This window comes from Clupea harengus, chromosome 23 (genome assembly GCF_900700415.2).
Source record: "Clupea harengus chromosome 23, Ch_v2.0.2, whole genome shotgun sequence".
NCBI lineage: Eukaryota > Metazoa > Chordata > Actinopteri > Clupeiformes > Clupeidae > Clupea > Clupea harengus.
Window position 1 is genome coordinate 10,863,893 of NC_045174.1, and position 20,120 is coordinate 10,884,012.

Here is a 20,120-nt window from a genome sequence, read left to right on the forward strand (position 1 = left end):
GATTTTGGAAGTCAAAACACTAACGACCTTGATTTGCACTATAACTGTTGTGTTGGTGAAGGGAATTTTTTTTCCATAGAATTCACAATTATGCCACTTTCAATTATATTTGAAAATGTTTTATGGGATGAACAAAATTGGCAAATTATACTGTACCTCCCGAAAGGTCCTAAATGTTGTGTTGACAACTTGACATGTTTAATGTCATTATTGCACTTATATTTGTAAAGGTTTTCCTTTAATTAAAAATAACTAGTTTTTGGATTGGATTTATGGCGACTTGTCCTTTTTTGCACTGTATAGGAGCGATGTTGGAATACATCTCAGAAAGACAACCCCCAAATTTTAAATCCTTTTCTAAAACTTGCAACATTTGCTGTGTCTTCTAACAGAAACAGTTGAAAAAGAAACATCCAGTGGCAAATCCTTTTCGCAAAGAGGATAGAATTCTCCCCAGATTCAGAGGTGCAGTATACTATCCATGTTCAAATAATGCAATTACAGTTGGTACACCATACTCTGACTTTGTATGAGAAGTCCTTATTCATGACACCACTGAAGTTTCATCATGATTTTTTCCACTGCAGGCATGAAGAGGAACTTTCAGAGGAAGGGGCCGAGTAAGAGTGTGCACCGCGTCAAAGCTCTGGAGAAATACTGCACCGAGCTTCTCCAGTGTGACCCCAGTGTCACACAGAGTTCAGAGGTCGTCCAGTTCTTTTGCCCAAAAAATCATGACCTGGAACCAGAGTTTGCCAAGAACAGGTATGTTTTTTTTCCTGCTTGAGAAGAGATATACAGATAGTCTCAAAATCTTGGTGTCTTTGTGGGTAAAGACCATCTGAGTAAATAATCATTGTTAACTCTTAAATTGCTGATTGGTAGAAACATTTTAAATTGCTAAAGTCCTGACCTGGCTCTTTCAGTATCATTATAATGCCATCAGATGTCCTATCGTAGATTCAAAAGGACGGGACAGCAAACCCACATGGCAAACGCTTTAGTATGGGAAACATAACTCATCCTTCCCTGACTCAGACCTACCGCACCGTCGCCCCGTATGGGACCAAGGACCTCAAGAACAGACCCTTTAAAGCGGACGTAAACGTAACCCTGGATGTCCTCATCAAAGACCAAAAAGGTATGTCAGTTCATGCTTGTCCTTTACCATTGCAATCTCTTGGGTCTGTTCATTCAATCAAATCAAATGACTCCTTGAGGCTCAAACAAGCCACTCACCTTTCCTCTGATTTCTTGTTGTGTCACTCAGTTTGCCACGGCCATCATAGACAATGGCAGCCGTTCTCATCCCACACTGTGTTTAATGTGTTTAATCAAAGAAATATATTATTAAAATTGTATTATTATTCATTATTCAAATGTAATAACTTCAAACTGATTATGTTTTTTTTTCTTCATCTACCAGCAGACACATTCTACTGTCAGCCTCCAGAGAACATTCCACAGCTCCACCTTCAACCTCAGCTCCCTGCAGCCGCCTCCCTCCCGGGGTCAGGGCATCCCACGCAGGCTGACCCCGACTAGTCAGTCCCGATCCCTGTAGAACCTGCTGGAACAGCACCGCGCCTGACAGCCCTGGGGAGTCCAGCGGTGAGATGAGTCCCAGCAGATCCTGTAATGGCAGCCCAGCCGGCACCCCGACTGTCAGAGCCGCGACCCCACCCAGAGTGACACCCAGGCCTCAGGCCCAGGAGATCTTCACCCGCTGCACCAACTACACCCGCAAGGCGGCCATGGCCTCCAGGGCCCGGCTCTTTCCACAGGAGATGGAGATCCAAACGCGCTAATGGGAGAGAAACCACGCGAGCAGAAACTGAAGTGTGCAGCTTTGGAGCAGAATTAGAGTAGAGTTTATGAGAGTAGTTAAACAGGACATTAACAGGATAAGGCGTAACACGAGCAGTTTTTCTTATACATGGACGTATTTAAAAGTTGTATATTTAAATAGAATTAGAATGCTACCCAGAGGCAGAGGGTATTCTATACTTAATTGTTTGAGATCCATGGTTACTGTACTTTTATTGGGTACCTAATGTGTACATATGCCATTTTTATGTCTGTCATAGCACTGTTTTTGGCAGAATGGGATTAAGAGTCTGATTATGTAAGAATGTATGGTTTCATATGGATGTATTTCCTTGAGGACCAAGTGATGCATGTTTCATGTATTTTTGAATTGATGAATGATTGATGAATTGGAGACTATGTCATTTTTTCTTTCAATGCTGTTTAAAGACAGTTTAATCTCCGTCGCGGGCGGATGGGGCGGGGTCATCTTGTGTGTCCCCCCACCACACAAGAATTACTCTCTGAAATTTTACCATGTATTGTCCCCCCCTACAACGAAACCGGATCTCCGCCCCTGATCAGGAATCTACTGGGTGTGTACCTTGAGAGCATGTCTGTTATATATTCAGGTGCATGACTATGGAGTGATTTATAGACTAGTAAGAGAATCTTGAAATCTGTCTCTGAAACTAAGAGGTAACCAGTGCAGTGATTTTAATACTGGTGTGATGTGCGCCCTCTGTCTTGTTTTAGTGGGGACTCATGCTGCTGCATTCTGTATTGTTTGTAATTGACTAATGGCTTTTTTTGGTAGACCAGACAAGAGCAGAGTTACAATAGTCTAGCCTGCTCGTGATAAAAGCCTACATCAGTCTTTCAGTGTCAGCCTGAGAAAGAAACGGTTGCACCTTAGCAATGTTTCTTAAGTGATAAAAAGATGTTTTAATTATATTTTTTATTTGGGTTTCCAAATTGAGATATAAGTAAAATATGACACCTAGGTTTCTGGCCTGGTGTTTGGTGTTAAGTGCTAGTGTTTTTAAATGTGCAGACAGTTTCTCTCTTTCAGCTTTTTCACCGACGACTAATACCTGTGGTAATTTAAATCCTTGACTAATGCTGTCAAGCAGGGAGTCTTGGGAGGGAGTCAATGGCATCTTCCGTGGACCTGTTTGCTCTGTATGCAAACTGATGTGGGTCAAATGTGGGGGGAAGGATGGATTTGATGTACTGCAAGACCAGTTTCTCAAAGCACCTGATTATAGGTGTAGATGCAACCGGTATGTACCTCCAGCCTTACAACAACCTGTATGTCGGCCTCCAGAGAACGCTCCACAGCTCCACCTTCAACGTGTATTTAAACTGAAGAGAACTATGAAGAGCATTCTTACATAGGTTCCCGGAATTCCAGGTGGCTCAGTGCTGTGTGAAGGGCTATGCTGATGGTATCTTCCGTGGTCCTGTTTGCTCTGTATCCAAACTGATGTAGGTCAAATGTGGGGGGAAGGGTGGATCTGATGTGCTATGAGACCAGTTTCTCAAAGCACTTCATGATTACTGGTGTAAATGTGTGTATTTAAATAGAACCCCGGTATTGGGGAGGCAGTAGGACAACATCTCTAGTGTGACGACAAGACTCACCGGTCTGTACTGTTTCATCATGGCTGATCAACGCTTTCCAGCCAATGTGCGCATTATTGGAGTGATGCACAAGGACACAACTAAGGTAAGATCAGCATCTCCCTCCAGCTCTCTCTTAGTCTCGTTCACTCACTCTCTCACACACATATACTAATGCGGTGCGTATTCAGCAATTGTGGGAATATTACCACGCTGACTATACAGCTAATCTTCTTTTAATTAACCTTTTGCAGATGTTTATGACCTCTGTGGTCTGGTCAGATAAGAATGAAGTGATCATCTACAGATCCTTCAAAGATTTCAAAAAATTTCACGTAAGTTGGAATACATCTCCAGAAAGACAATCCCCAAATTTTAAATCCTTTTCTAAAACTTAGCTGTGTCTTCTAACAGAAACAGTTGAAAAAGAAACATCCAATGGCAAATCCTTTTCGCAAAGAGGATAGAATTCTCCCCAGATTCAGAGGTGCAGTATACTATCCATGTTCAAATAATGCAATTACAGTTGGTACACCATACCCTGACTTTGTATGAGAAGTCCTTATTCATGACACCACTGAAATATTATCATGATTTTTTCCACTGCAGGCATGAAGAGGAACTTTCAGAGGAAGGGGCCGAGTAAGAGTGTGCACCGCGTCAAAGCTCTGGAGAAATACTGCACCGAGCTCTTCCAGTGTGACCCCAGTGTCACACAGAGTTCAGAGGTCGTCCAGTTCTTTTGCCCAAAAAATCATGACCTGGAACCAGAGTTTGCCAAGAACAGGTATGTTTTTTTTTTCCTGTTTGAGAAGAGATATACAGATAGTCTCAAAATCTTGGTGTCTTTGTGGGTGAAGACCATGTTAGTAAATAATAATTGTTAACTCTTAAATTGCTGATTGGTAGAAATATTTTAAATTGCTAAAGTCCTGCCCTTGCTCTTTCAGTATCATTATAATGCCATCAGATGTCCTCTCGGAGATTCAAAGGGACGGGACAGCAAACCCACAAGACAAGCGCCTCAGTATGGGCAACATAACTCAGCCTTCCCTGACTCAGACCTACCGCACTGTCGCCCCGTATGAGACCAAGGACCTCAAGAACAGACCCTTTAAAGTGGACGTTAACAAAACCCTGGATGTCCTCATCAAAGACCAAAAAGGTATGTCAGTTCATGCTTGTCCTTTACCATTGCAGTCTCTTGGGTCTGTTCATTCAATCAAATCAAATGGCTCCTTGAGGGTCAAACAAGCCACTCACCTTTCCTCTGATTTCTTGTTGTGTCACTTGGTTTGCCACGGCCATCATAGACAATGGCAGCCTTTCTCATCCCAGACTGTGTTTAATTTGCTAATGGCTAAACCAGGATATAAGAAACAGAGAAGGAGAGATAAACCTTTCTTTGAGATACATGAACAGAATGCGTAGCCTGTGTCATTCAGGACTTTTGGAGCATCTTTGACAATGATCAGAGTGTGTGTGTATGTGTGTGTGTGTGGGTGTGTGTGTGTCTGAGGGCTGGCTTATAGATCGAATTTGTGTTTTCTGGGTTGGCAGGCTGGTGGCTTGTGGAGAATGAGGAGAAACATCTGGCGTGGTTCCCTGCCCCATACCTGGAGCCCTGTGAAGAGGACGGCGATGATGACTTTGATACTGTTTCCTCTGAAAGTAAGAAACCATTTCATTGAGATTGCAGACAATACAATAGATTATATTGCATTACAATGAATAAATGATACAATGCATACAAATCAGAGCATATACCAACACAAATCAAATAAACATATTATTAAAATTGTATTATTTAATTAATTATTCAAATGTCATAACTTCAAACTAATAGGGCAGCTGTGGCTACTGAGGTAGCTTACCACCACCGGTATGACTGTGTATGAATGACTGCTGGACTCTGGACTCTGTAAAGCGACTTCGGGTATATAGAGAAGCGCTATATAAGATTGAATTGATTGATTGATTGATAATTATATATTTTTTTTCTTCATCTACCAGCATATACATTCTACTGTGCTGCAAGAAACTATGTCTCTAAGAACAGAGATGAAGTATCTGTACACATCGGCTCTGTTGTGGAAGTGTTGCGCAAGTCTGGCGATGGCTGGTGGCTTATCAGGTAATTTGCCTCATCTGGGAAAAGTCAGTAACGTCACAGATTGGGAAGTGAGGGAGAGGCCAAACAAGGGCAGGGTACGAATGAGAGTTCCCATTTGAATAGGCATTTCTGGGTAAATTCCAACAGATCATTTCAGTGCATCGTCTCAGTGTTGCCCCAGTAACATCACCAAAACTGGTTGGTGTGAAGATATAAAGTCAAGTATTACTCAGGTGTGATAGTGTGTAAGTCAGGTAGATAGAGTGTAGCATGTTTATCACTTTTATGATCCTTAATTATTGTCTGTTGCTACTCTTTGGAAGATACAGCGGCAGGGTTGGTTACGTGCCATCCATGTACCTCCAGCCTTACAACAACCCGTATGTCGGCCTCCAGAAAACACTCCACAGCTCCACCTTTAACCTCAGCTCCCTGCAGCCGCCTCCCTCCCAGCGTCAGGGCATCCCACGCAGGCTGACCCCGATTAGTCACTCCCGATCCCTGGAGAACCTGCTGGAACCTCATCGCGTGCGGACCAACACGGCGCCTGACAGCACCGTTGCGAGGCGCAAGGGGCCGGACAGCCACAACAGCAGCATCAGCGCAGCCAGCGACGAGACTGACTTCGGCTTCAGCTCCTCGGGGAGCATGTCAGGGGCAGAGGCGGAGCAGGAGGCCCAGATCCGTGGGTCCTCCACAGGGGAGGCTGAGGCCAGCGATGGCCCCGACACTGGGGAGTCCAGCGGCGAGATAAGTCCCAGCAGATCCTGCAGTGGCAGCGCCAGTGACAGCCCAGCCGGCACCCCGACTGTCAGAGCCGTGACCCCACCCAGAGTGCCACCCAGGCCTCAGACCCAGGAGATCTTCACCCGCTGCACCACCTACACCCGCAAGGCGGCCATGGCCTCCAGGGCCCGGCTCTTCCCACAGCAGATGGAGATCCAAACGCGCTAATGGGAGAGAAGACACATAAACAAAAAATTAAGTGAGCAGCTTTGGAGAAGAATTAGAGCAGAGCTTATTAACAGAGACATTAACAGGATAATGAGTAAAACAAGCAGTTTATCTTATACATGGACATATTTAAATGTTGTGTATTTAAATAGAATTAGAATGCTACCCAGAGGCAGAGGGTATTCTATACTTAATTGTTTAAGATCCATGGTTACTGTACTTTTATGGGGAACCTAATTTGTACATGTTCCATTTGTATGTAATGTTTACCTGTACTGTCTGTCTGCTATAGCACTGTTTTTGCCAGAATGGGATTAAGAGTCTGATTATGTAAGAATGTATGGTTTCATATGGATGTATTTCCTTGAGGACCAAGTGATGCATGTTTTATGTATTCATGAATGATTGATGAATTGGAGACTCTGTCCTGTTTTCTTTCAATGCTGTTTAAAGACAGTTTGAAAGGATGGCAATGTATCTTCTACATGTACATACTGTATATTTAACATATACTGTATATTAACTTCAAATACATTTTTATACTGTGGTCTGGGCTTCATGGTTGTGTCAGGATCCTGCTCTGTCTTCATTTTGTGTTTCCTGGTTCCCGACGTGTGTTCCCTGTTTGTTTATTTTGTCATGTGCGTCTTCTCTTTTTTTTTCCAGATTTATTTTTGGGCTTTTTATGCCTTTAATTGTACAGGACAGTGAAGTGATGACAGGAAGCGAGGCGGAGAAGTGGTGGGGAGAGGACCGGGAAACGACATCAGGCCAGACTTGAACCTGTGTCCCCGCGGGCAATAAAGCACGTAAATGGGGGGCTTATCTGTCATGTGCTTCTTGTGTTTGTTTTGTCATGCCATGTGTTTTCTGTCCTTGTCCTGGAACTTCGCCCTCACCTGCCCTCTGCCACTTCCTGGTTTTGTCCGTGTCTCCACCCCTCACTTGTCCCAAATCATCACCCTGTTTGTTTGCCTGATTTGTTTCATCTGTGCTTGTTGTCTAGTTAAAATTGAATTGAAATTAGAATTGAAAATACATCTTTTTAATGTATCAATTCACTGATGTAGAAGGACATGGCTGTCCAGTCTGGACCCCAGACAAGTCTGTCTCGATTTAATTTGAATGTATTTATTCATATATTACGCCAAGGCGTTTAATAGAGCCTAGGGCCTGAACCCCCCTAGAGAAAGCACTTAGGCAATGGTGGCAAGGTAAAACTTTATCTTAACATGAAGAAACATTGAGCAGAGCCCAGATAAAATTACAAGAAATAACAAACAAATGATATCCCTTTGTGCAGCAACAGAGCCCTTTATGTAGTATGTTACTGATGTATTGACTCACATTTGAAGATGTTAAGAGATATGGAGCAAAGAATATGACTCCAAATGAATATGACATTGTTAATTCTGCCAGGAGCTGGGCGGGTCTCCCTCTCACTGCCATTGGGCATGTCTGAGATACTTCCAACTCGCTGTCACCTTTTAGTGTTGACATAGAGCCTCTCTTGCCTGCTTTTAGCCAGTGCTGTGGATCAACATGATAACCAGGTCATGAAACTGGAATGAATCAAGAACAAAGGGGAATTGTATGTGAGCTCTATGAACAAAATCCTATAAGCAATATTGCAATGGCATCAACCCCCACCAGACCCCTGCCTCAGATATTTTCATTTAAACAATGGACCCTTCAATTAGTACATACCCAATATATCCAGATGGCATGAACAGGACCCTGACACGCAACAGAAATAGCGCATTAAAGTTGCAGGTGTTGCGTAGCAACCTTTTACTTGCTGACTTGAAGTTACGGTGAATTTCAATCGCAAAAAGGGAACAGACTTCTTGGAATGTTATGAAAGATGTGAATGGCAGCCGTCATTCTTTTGCAGCGGTCAGACCTTATCAGAAATATCAGACCCTCGAACGTTGGGATAGCCCAATCAATTCAATGGAACTTTTTGCAACATTCTGAGGAGCCGTACAATATATAACTGATGGAGATAATTTCCAAACACTGTTAATGACTTAATAATATAATAATCAAGTGCCTTGTATTATTAATTACCTTATATGAATCATGTACGTATGTAAGCAGGAACATGGCTTTTCTGTGTTTCTGCGTGTGTGTAACTTAGAATATTTGGTGCCACTTAGTCTGCACATGTACAAGAGCATGTTTAGACCAGAAGTGATAAGAAGGTTCAAACTGTGCTTCTTCCGACCTTGCAAAACTTCCATCCTTGCCTCGGACGTGAGAAATCCACCACGTGATTATCCCTGCTGAACGCTCAACTTCTGTCTATATAAACCTTGTGCGATGTGTTTATCATTGCTTCACTTTCAGCCTTGTGCTGGGAGTGAGCCCGATTGCAATTGTTGTTTGTCTAATAAGAATACTTATATGCAGCTTCGGAGTCCTGAGGTAACTAGGGTGAATTTTCACCTATCAATAACCGTACAATATTAACGTCACACAGCATTACTTATTTATTCACATCTTTATTGATTATTTCAGTTTGAAGTCAGAAATATCATTTAACAAAGCAAAGTGAAAAAGTTCCAGTATGGAATACAAGAGACTTCAAGCCAATCCTTTCAAAGTAACAACCAATCTGTAAATAGAATAACAAACACTGATAAAGAAAAGAGAACAGAGGATTAACTGTGTATAAGTCTCTCCACATAAAATAAATCAGTTCATAAATACACAAAACATGTTTCATTTGAAACTACGGGAAAACACCCACACCGAACTATATGTTCTTACATAAACAGCTGGAGAAGTCAAAATCCCATAAGAATCAGTGCTATGAGCACAAACAACACAAGAATAGAACAGACAGTCCAGTCCATAGACATGACACCCATACTGATTGGATACTTAATAGAAATACAGCAACCATGAAGCCCAGAGCACAGTATGAAAATAGGACAGAGTCTCCAATTCATCAATCATTCATTAATTCATAAATACACAAAACATGCATCACTTGGTCCTCAAGGAAATACATCCATATGAAACCATACATTCTTACATAATCAGACTCTTAATCCCATTCTGGCAAAAACAGTGCTATGACAGACAGACAGTACAGATATGTACACCCTAGGTATCCAGTAAAAGTACAGTAACCATGGATCTCAAACAATTAAGTATAGAATACCCTCTGCCTCTGGGTAGCATTCTAATTCTATTTAAATATGCAACTTTTAAATATGTCCATGTATAAGATAAACTGCTCGTGTTACGCCTTATCCTGTTAATGTCCTGTTTAACTACTCCCATGAACTCTGCTCTAATTCTGCTCATGTGTCTTCTCTCCCATTAGCACGTCTGGATCTCCATCTGCTGTGGGAAGAGTCGGGCCCTGGAGGCCATGGCCGCCTTGCGGGTGTAGGTGGTGCAGTGGGTGAAGATCTCCTGGGTCTGAGGCCTGGGTGGCACTCTGGGTGGGGTCGCGGCTCTGACAGTCGGGGTGACGGCTGGGCTGTCACTGGCGCTGCCACTGCAGGATCTGCTGGGACTCATCTCACCGCTGGACTCCCCAGTGTCGGGGCCATCACTGGCCTCAGCCTCCCCCGTGGAGGACCCACGGATCTGGGCCTCCTGCTCCGCCTCTGCCCCTGACAGGCTCCCAGAGGAGCTGAAGCTGAAGTCATTCTCGTCGCTGGCTGCGCTGATGCTGCGCTTGCGGCTGTCTGGCTCCTCGCGCCTCGCGGCAGTGCTGTCAGGAGTCGTGTTGGTCCGCACGCGATGAGGCTCCAGCAGGTTCTCCAGGGAACGAGAGTGACTAATCGGGGTCAGCCTGCGTGGGATGCCCTGACCCTGGGAGGGAGGCGACTGCAGGGAACTGAGGTTGAGGGTGGAGCTGTGGAGTGTTCTCTGGAGGCCGACATATGGGTTGTTGTAAGGCTGGAGGTACATGGATGGCACGTAACCAACCCTGCCGCTGTATCTGCCAAAGAGTAGCAACAGACAATAATTAAGGATCATAAAAGTGATAAACATGCTACACTCTATCTACCTGACTTACACACTATCACACCTGAGTAATACTTGACTTTATATCTTCACACCAACCAGTTTTGGTGATGTTACTGGGGCAGCACTGAGACGATGCACTGAAATGATCTGTTGGAATTTATCCAGAAATACCTATTCAAATGGGAACTCTCATTCGTACCCTGCCCTTGTTTGGCCTCTCCCTCACTTCCCAATCTCTGACGTTACTGACTTTTCCCAGATGAGGCAAATTACCTGATAAGCCACCAGCCATCGCCAGACTTGCGCAACACTTCCACAACAGAGCCGATGTGTACAGATACTTCATCTCTGTTCTTAGAGACATAGTTTCTTGCAGCACAGTAGAATGTATCTGCTGGTAGATGAAGACAAAAAAAGTTATTACATTTGAATAATGAATTAAATAATACAATTTTAATAATATATTTCTTTGATTTGTTTTGGTATATGCTTTGATTTTTATTCATTGTATCATTTATTCATTGTAATACAATATAATCTATTGTTTTGTCTGCAATCTCAATGAAATGGTTTCTTACTTTCAGAGGAAACAGTATCAAAGTCACCATCGTCGTCCTCTTCACAGGGCTCCAGGTATGGGGCAGGGAACCACGCCAGATGTTTCTCCTCATTCTCCACAAGCCACCAGCCTGCCAACCCAGAAAACATAAATTGAGTCTATAAGGCAGCCTGCAGACACACACACACACACACACACTGGTCTTTATCAAATATGCTCCTAGTCCTTAACAGGCTACACATTCTGCTCATGTATCTCAAAGAAAAGTGTATCTCTCCTTCTCTGTTTCTTATATCCTGGTTTAGCCATTAGCAAATTAAACACAGTCTGGGATGAGAAAGGCTGCCATTGTCTATGATGGCCATGGCAAACCGAGTGACACAACAAGAAATCAGAGGAAAGGTGAGTGGCTTGTTTGAGCCTCAAGGAGTCATTTGATTTGATTGAATAAACAGACCCAAGAGATTGCAATGGTAAAGGACAAGCATGAACTGACATACCTTTTTGGTCTTTGATGAGGACATCCAGGGTTTCGTTTACGTCCACTTTAAAGGGTCTGTTCTTGAGGTCCTTGGTCTCATACGGGGCGACAGTGCGGTAGGTCTGAGTCAGAGAAGGATGAGTTATGTTTCCCATACTGAAGCGCTTGCCATGTGGTTTTGCTGTCCCGTCCCTTTGAATCTCCGACAGGTCATCTGATGGCACTATAATGATACTGAAAGGGCAAGGGCAGGACTTTAGCAATTTAAAATATTTTTACCACTCAACAATTTAAGAGTTAACAATGATTATTTACTCAGATGGTCTTTACCCACAGCGACACAAAGACACAACGATTTTGAGACCATCTGTATACCTCTTCTCAAGCAGGAAAACGAACATACCTGTTCTTGGCAAACTCTGGTTCCAGGTCATGATTTTTGGGGCAAAAGAACTGGACGACCTCTGAACTCTGTGTGACACTGGGGTCACACTGGAGGAGCTCGGTGCAGTATTTCTCCAGAGCTTTGACGCGGTGCACACTCTTACTCGGCCCCTTCCTCTGAAAGTTCCTCTTCATGCCTGCAGTGGAAAAAATCATGATAATATTTCAGTGGTGTCATGAATAAGGACGTCAGGGTATGGTGTACCAACTCTGTATTCATTGCATTATTTGAACATGGATAGTATACTGCACCTCTGAATCTGGGGAGAATTCTATCCTCTTTGCGAAAAGGATTTGCCACTGGATGTTTCTTTTTCAACTGTTTCTGTTAGAAGACACAGCAAATGTTGCCAGTTTTAGATTTAGATATAAAATAAGTTGTAGATTTTTGGTGGTTGTCTTTCTGGAGATTTCTTCCAACTTACGTGTAGTTTTTTGAAATCTTGGAAGGATCTGTAGATGATCACTTCATTCTTATCTGACCAGACCACAGAGGTCATAAACATCTGCAAAAGGTAAATTAAAATAAGATTAGCTGTATAGTCAGCGTGATAATATTCCCACAATTGCTGAATACGCACGGCATCAGTATATGTGTGTGAGAGAGTGAGTGAACGAGACTAAGAGAGAGCTGGAGGGAGATGCTGATCCTACCTTAGTTGTGTCCTTGTGCATCACTCCAATAATGCGCACATTGGCTGGAAAGCGTTGATCAGCCATGATAAAAACAGTACAGACCGGTGAGTCTTTTTGTCACACTAGTGATGTTGTCCTACTACCTCCCCAATCCCAGGGTTCTATTTATATACACACACGCAAGAGGCGGAGCCTGGGAGGGAAAGGGTTAATGGCACCTTTTACAAGTTAAATATTTCCCGCAGGTGGGCGGACACAAAGCGTATTTGTCCGTTGACAAGAAATCAAGGCTGGCGATTTGGAATGCCTCATTGGCGTGCAACCAACTTTCAACACTAAACATCGCCTGTCAGCGGTTTATGTGCTGAGCCAAATGACGTGCACCACCCCACGTATAAACAAACGGCATTTTAACAACAGCATTAAAAACGGAACAACTGTCATAGGTTATGTAATTTAACTGTGATGCTACTAAGACTCAGATTTCTGTCAACGCAGTGAAAAGTTGCAGAGAACAGTCAAAAACTGTCAAAACGTAGTTAGTTTGAATTGTGTTTCCGAACAAAGTTATGTAAAAAAAAAAAAAAACATATGATTCATACAAGGTAATTATTAATACAAGGCACTTGATTAATACATTCTTAAGTCATGAACAGTGTTTCTAAATGAATTCTATCAGTATCAGTCAGTTACTTTGACTTGTCAGGTTAATAGGCCCAACACAAACACAGTGTCTCCACCAACCCCCAGCAGCCACACTCTCACCCTACAAGAACATGAGGGGTTTTCAATGGTTCTTTAGAACATAGTGGTATATCCTGCATAATATATGCTATTCTCTGGTTTATTTACAAACACTCTTTCCCTGTTTACTATGTTGAGATGGTAGATGCCAGATTTGCTGTGGAACAAAAATTCAGTGTGAAAACTGACTTTACTGGTCGTACTTTTGTTTGATACTATAATGCTGAAAGGTGAGGATGTCTGTCAAGAAGAAAGTTATGAAAGCTGTAAGTTCAGAGTGTGCATGACTAAACATGAAATAGGTCACATTTAATTACATGTTATTATGACAGAACATTGTACTGCTACAGTTCATGATGCTAAAATAAACACCGGAGATGTGGGAAAGCAGGTTATGTTATTAGATAACTTTCACTTGTCAGGTTAACACAAACGGACTGTCTCCACCAACCCCCAGCACCCACACTGTCACCCTACAAGAACATGAGATGAGATGTGTGCTCAAATGAGTAAACACAAGGAAGGCCGCTGGCCCTGAGGGAAGAACTGGCAAGGTACTCAAAGCCTGTGCCAACCAGCTCGCCGTGGTCATCACAAAGATCTTCAACCTTTCTCTGACACTAGCCACCGTCCCACCTTGCCTAAAATCAGCTACCATCATCCTCGTTCTTAGGAAACCAGCCACCGACAGCCTGAATGACTACAGACCGGTTGCACTTACACCAGTAATCATGAAGTGCTTTGAGAAACTGGTCTCGCAGCACATCAGATCCACCCTTCCCCCCACATTTGACCCACATCAGTTTGCATACAGAGCAAACAGGACCACGGAAGATGCCATCAGCATAGCACTGAGCCACCTGGAACTCCAGGGAACCAATGTAAGAATGCTCTTCATAGACTATAGCTCATTATTTAACACAATCATCCCAGACATACTAGTCCGCAAACTAGTTGCACTAGGCCTCTCCCCCTCCATCTGCACCTGGATAAAGGACTTCCCCACAAACCGCCCACAAACTGTTAAACTCGGCACCCAACTCTCCTCCACCATCAAGCTCAGCACCGTCTCTCCACAAGGCTGTGTGCTGAGCCCACTACTCTACTCCTTGTACACATATGACTGTACTCTAACCCATCCCACCAACACCATCATCAAATTTGCTCATGACACTACTGTGATCGGACTCATATCAGGAGATGATGAATCAGCCGACAGAGATGAGTTACAGAAACTGGAAGTGTGGTGTTCAGACAACAATCTGTCTCTGAATACCACAAAAACAAAATAACTAATTGAAAGTGTACTGCTATACTGCATTTCGGCGTGGTACTCCGGTTCCACTGTGGCAGACAATAGAGCCCTCCAAAGAGTCATCAACACAGCCCAAAAAATCACTGGCTGCTCACTGCCCCCCCCCCCCCCCCCCTGGAAAACATTGCCCGCTCCTGCTACTTTGGCAGGGCCGAAAACATCATCAAAGACACATCACACCCAGGCCACCACTTGTTTACTCTCCTGCCCTCTGGCAATCGGTACAGCTCCTCCAGAGTAAGGACCACGCGTCTAAAGGACAGTTTTTTCCCAACGGTCATCAGAACATTAAACTCAAACATGCACTAAAATGTGAAACTTTCAATGTGCAATATTAACACTCCAGTCACTTTATTCTACTGCAAGTCACTTATGCCATCTCAGTCACCTTATTCATGTGTATAAGGCAAAAATTTTACTCTATTTGTTATATGTAACTCGTAGTCAAGTCAAGTCATAGCACATTTAAAAACAGCTCACGCTGACCAAAGTGCTGTACAATTAAATCACAAAAAAATTAATATCAAAGCAAATAGAAGACAGAAACAAAACAATTAGATCACAAAAAAAAAAATCATAAAAAAATCAAACAGAAAAACAGAAGCAACACACTCAACTAAGCATCTATATACACATCAAAAGAACAGAAACACCTCTAACAGAAAGCAAATATACGAATGATCAACTAAAATCAGGGGGATCCAAATGCTAAGGAATAAAAGTAGATTTTGAGCCTGGACTTGAAGGAGTCAATAGAGGGGGCTGATCTTATAGACAGGGGGATGCTGTTCCACAGTCTAAGGGCTGCAATAGCAAAAGCGCGGCCACTCCTGGATTTAAGTTTAGATTGAGGGACTGCCAGGAGCCCTAAGTTGGACGACCTGAGGGGCCTGCTGGTAGAATAGGAGGTTAAGAGGCCTGTGATATAAGATGGAGCCTGCCCACTAAGGGCTTTAAAAACTAACAGGAGCACCTTAAAATCAACCCTGAACCGCACTGGAAGCCGGTGGAGAGAGGCCAGGATAGGGGTAATATGGTCTCTTTTCCGGGTACCGGTCACAAGGAATTGCAGGAGTCTAGCCGGGAGGATATGAAGGCGTGGATGACTTTCTCAAGATCTTTGGGTGACAGGAAAGACTTGATTTAGGTAATGGTGCGTAGTTGGTAGAAGCTGGCTTTGACTACTGAATGGACCTGTTTGTCAAATTTAAAAGCCGAATCGAATATTACACCAAGGTTTTTGACTTGGGGCTTCACCAGAGTAGACAGATTGCCTAGGCTGCTGGTGGTCAGTTTGATGGAATCAGGGGGGCCGAATAATATAACTTACGTACCTCAGGGGGAGTACTTGTACTCCATACCACTGCACTTGTTCTAATCTTTATTAGTTTATTGTATTGTTGTGTCGTGATATGTTGTCCCTCGTGGCACCAACAGGAGCAGCGCTCCAAATTTCATTGTATGCAAATACAATGACAATAAAGGCTTTCAAACTTGTTTGGAAACTATCCAAAGTACTATGAGATGAGATGATGCTTTGTTCGCCAATTGATTTTAACCCAATATTACAGCTTTTACCTTTTTGATGTCATTGTATTGACTTATTCTATGTACTAATTGAAGGGTCCATTGTTTAAATGTAAATATCTGAGGCAGGGGTCTGGTGGGGGTTGATGCCATTGCAATATTGCTTATAGGATTTTGTTCATAGAGCCTACATACAATTCCCCTTTGTTCTTGATTCATTCCAGTTTCATGACCTGGTTAACATGTTGATCCACAGCACTGGCTAAAAGCAGGCAAGAGAGGCTCTATGTCAAAACTAAAAGGTGACAGCAAGTTGGAAGTATCTCAATAGCAGTGAGAGGGAGACTCGCCAAACTTCTGGCAGAATTAACAATACCAGCATTGTTATATTCATTTGGAGTGCCCTTCTTCGCTCAATATCTCTTGATAAAGAAACACCTTCAAATGTGAGTGAATACATCAGTAACATACTACATAAAGGGCTCTGTTGCAGCACAAAGGGATATCATTTGTTTGTTATTTCTTGTCATTTTAACTGGGCTTTGCTTAATGTTTCTTCATGTTAAGATGGAGTTTTACCTTGCCACCATTTCCTAAGTGCTTTTTCTAGGGGGGTTCGGGCCCTAGGCTCTATTAAATGCCTTGGCGTAATATATGAATAAATACATTTGAATTGAATTGAGACTGGTCAGCCATGTCCTTCTACATCAGTGAATTGATACATTAAAAAGATGTAACTTTGATCAATTTTAACTTGGAAAACTGAGTTTGGGTGGAATTCATCAGTAAAGGTGTCTAAGTCCAGGCATGAGGCACTAAAGTGTAATATCATATGTAAGGGAGAATGTATAGTCCACCGGTCACTACAGTGTTATATCATATGTAAGGGAGAATGTATAGCCCACTGGTCAGTATAGGAAAATATATCGGTAGTGGCACTTGCCGATGGCATCTTCCGTGGAACCGTTTGCTCTGTATGCAAACTGATGTGGGTCAAATGTGAGGGGGAAGGATGGACTTGATGTGCTGTGAAACCAGTTTCTTAAAGCACTTCATGATTACTGGTGTAAGTGCAACCGGTCTGTAGTCATTCATGCTGTCGGTGGCTGGTTTCCTAAGAACGGGGATGATGGTAGCTGATTTTAGGCAGAATGTGATGGTGGCTAGTGTCAGAGAAAGGTTGAAGATCTTTGTGATGACCACGGCGAGCTGGTTGGCACAGGCTTTGAGTACCTTGCCAGTTCTTCCCTCAGGGCCAGCGGCCTTCCTTGTGTTTACTCATTTGAGCACACATCTCATCTCATGTTCTTGTAGGGTGACAGTGTGGGTGCTGGGGGTTGGTGGAGACAGTCCGTTTGTGTTAACCTGACAAGTGAAAGTTATCTAATAACATAACCTGCTTTCCCACATCTCCGGTGTTTATTTTAGCATCATGAACTGTAGCAGTACAATGTTCTGTCATAATAACATGTAATTAAATGTGACCTATTTCATGTTTAGTCATGCACACTCTGAACTTACAGCTTTCATAACTTTCTTCTTGACAGACATCCTCACCCTTCAGCATTATAGTATTGTGATGGTCGTGGTGCGATCGCACATGAACTGCACACTTCTGCCCAATGTTTTCAACCACTAGCGCACCCAAACAGACATGGTTTGCACACACACGCACACACAAACACTCATACTACTGATTACAATTGGAGCCTACCTCATGGAAACTGCTAATTGCCTGGACTACCAGAGGGGACACAAAAAATGGTCTGGGCCAGACCACCTGGATAAAGTGGTTGGTTTTACAAACCTTTGAGACATGAACTTGTGTATAGGCAATGTTTACTGTACAACCCCATATCAAACCAGGAAACAAGAGTATACACTCACAGTTGTCTGGGAAAGGACACACCTTTACGATTTCTAACTAGAATGTGATAGGCCTTTTGTTTTATCTCTGCTATCACAATAACGGGTATGAAATGTCTTGGCTGTAGTCCACAACAGTCACAGATGAACAATGGTCAAACCCATTGACAAACACCCATGACAAATATTCATAGCAAAAATGTGATCATAGCATTGATAAAATGCCATTAATTGGTATATATGTTTAAACCATTTAAAGTACTGTATGACTGCACTCATGACATGATCTTGAGGCGTCTCCATATGTCTTGGAAACAAGTATTGCACATTCCCTTGTAAGAGTGTACAGTCAGTGTAATTTGACTGCAAAACAATCATGCACGCTGCTGTCATCTTGGAACCAGCAGTACAATGTTCTGTCAAAATAACATTTCATTAAATGTGATCTATTTTAATGTTTAGACATGCACACTCACGTGCGATCCATTGTATTCATATATTCATCTTCAGCGTACCAGGGCTATACCAGGTTTTAAAGGTCATTATGTATCTGGCTTGGCTTTCTGACAAACTCTTCTCAAACCTGTCAAATTGAACTGGATTTAGTTTCCTTTTTGCTTATTTTGGAAATGTATTGTTGTGCAGTCAGACAGAACAGCAAGACACATTTTGAGGATGGTTGAATTGTGTTGTGCTTTTGCAAACTACTTTACTACTAAACTCATATAGACGCATGTTTGCATCCTATTACGCTATCAGGTGAAAATAAAACTTTTATAAAAATAAAACAATCAGTAGAAATGTAAAAATAGATCTCTGCAAGTTCCACATAAAATGTCTGTCTGTAGAAAGGCCTCAGAGGAATCTCTCCACTCTTTCACTTTGTTCAACATGACATCATCATCATCATTTTGGATGCATTAGGTATGCAGCCATGGATGGACAGAATACCGAACTGTAAAATCTGCCCCAGTTACATCACAAAGAAAGTGGTTTTACCAGATGCCTCACCTGCATTCCTCATTATTTAGACATCAGGTGTGTCTGACAGCCCTGTGTCTGCATTGCTTCACTGCTTCTGGCTACAGTCCTTTCAGGGGTTAAACCAGAATTGGCTATGCAGTGGTATTTTTTGAACTTGTGTATAGGCAATGTTTACTGTACAACCCCATATCAAACCAGGAAACAAGAGTATACACTCACAGTTGTCTGGGAAAGGACACACCTTTACGATTTCTAACTAGAATGTGATAGGCCTTTTGTTTTATCTCTGCTATCACAATAACGGGTATGAAATGTCTTGGCTGTAGTCCACAACAGTGACAGATGAACAATGGGCAAACCCATTGACAAACACCCATGACAAATATTCATAGCAAAAATGTGATCATGGCATTGACAGAAACCTTCAGAAACAAAACTCAGAAAAAAATGGGCCGCTAACAAAATAATGGAAAAAAAACCCAGAACTGTATCACAGAGAATAATAATAATAATAATAATAATAATAATTCATTTAATTTGTAATGCACTCTTCATTCAGAAGAATCTCAGAGTGCCAACATATTAGAAACTAACTATAATAATACAATAAATTAAAAATTAGTTAACATAAGCATAATTGAAATTTTGTAACATTTTAACATAAGATTTAACACAAGGCCAGAAATGCCTTCCTGAATAAATATGTTTTTAGTCCAGCTTTAAAGGAGTCCAGCGTCTGCGTTGCCCTTAGGTGGTCAGGGAGGCTGTTCCATAAGCGTGGTGCTGCCGAGCAAAAGGCCCGGTCGCCCATGGTGCGGAGCTTGGTTTTGGGGACGCGGAGGAGCGAGCTGTTTGAAGACCTGAGGGTGCAGGTGGAGGTTTGGGGAGTAATTAGTTCTTGCAGGTAAGGAAGAATCAATACTTTAATCTACACTGGGGGGTGACAGGTCACCAGGTCACGATCCACCACTGTGAGAAGAGGCTCCCAGGGAACAGAACACAAGCACAATAGTTCATTATTTACCATTATGTCTATACATCAATGCATATTTCTGCAGGTATGTCTTATAGTGTTGAT

The 20,120-nt window shown here is 42.6% G+C and overlaps 2 protein-coding genes across 4 annotated transcripts; one reads left to right on the plus strand and one right to left on the minus strand.

Annotated features, from left to right (window-relative positions):
• The first annotated feature begins 362 nt into the window (after nucleotides 1-362).
• LOC105910202 (NADPH oxidase organizer 1-like) lies at nucleotides 363-6,570 on the plus strand. 2 transcript variants are annotated; one of them, XM_012838888.3, is made up of 8 exons: nucleotides 3,438-3,535; nucleotides 3,684-3,764; nucleotides 3,844-3,916; nucleotides 4,039-4,216; nucleotides 4,380-4,594; nucleotides 4,990-5,100; nucleotides 5,443-5,563; nucleotides 5,866-6,570. In XM_012838888.3, exons 1-8 carry the CDS (start codon nucleotides 3,470-3,472, stop codon nucleotides 6,494-6,496), a joined length of 1,476 nt encoding a protein of 491 aa, XP_012694342.2. In that variant the 5' UTR covers nucleotides 3,438-3,469; the 3' UTR covers nucleotides 6,497-6,570. The 2 variants fall into 2 exon arrangements, 1 of the variants encoding a protein (XP_012694342.2); XR_004162971.1 differs by lacking the exons at nucleotides 3,438-3,535; nucleotides 3,684-3,764; nucleotides 3,844-3,916; ... (3 more) ...; nucleotides 5,443-5,563; nucleotides 5,866-6,570 and adding exons at nucleotides 363-465; nucleotides 588-765; nucleotides 927-955.
• A 2,410-nt stretch (nucleotides 6,571-8,980) lies between these two features.
• LOC105910201 (NADPH oxidase organizer 1-like) lies at nucleotides 8,981-12,758 on the minus strand. Of its 2 annotated transcripts, none has more exons than XM_031561393.2 (8): nucleotides 12,625-12,758; nucleotides 12,396-12,476; nucleotides 12,223-12,295; nucleotides 11,930-12,107; nucleotides 11,546-11,760; nucleotides 11,065-11,175; nucleotides 10,760-10,877; nucleotides 8,981-10,457 (listed from the first exon to the last, which is right to left on the minus strand). In XM_031561393.2, the coding sequence occupies exons 1-8, from the start codon at nucleotides 12,688-12,690 to the stop codon at nucleotides 9,827-9,829; spliced, it is 1,473 nt and encodes a 490-aa protein (XP_031417253.1). In that variant the 5' UTR covers nucleotides 12,691-12,758; the 3' UTR covers nucleotides 8,981-9,826. The 2 variants fall into 2 exon arrangements, with proteins under 2 accessions (XP_031417253.1, XP_031417252.1); XM_031561392.2 differs by having other exon boundaries at nucleotides 10,760-10,880; nucleotides 12,625-12,757.
• Between the last annotated feature and the right edge of the window lie 7,362 nt (nucleotides 12,759-20,120).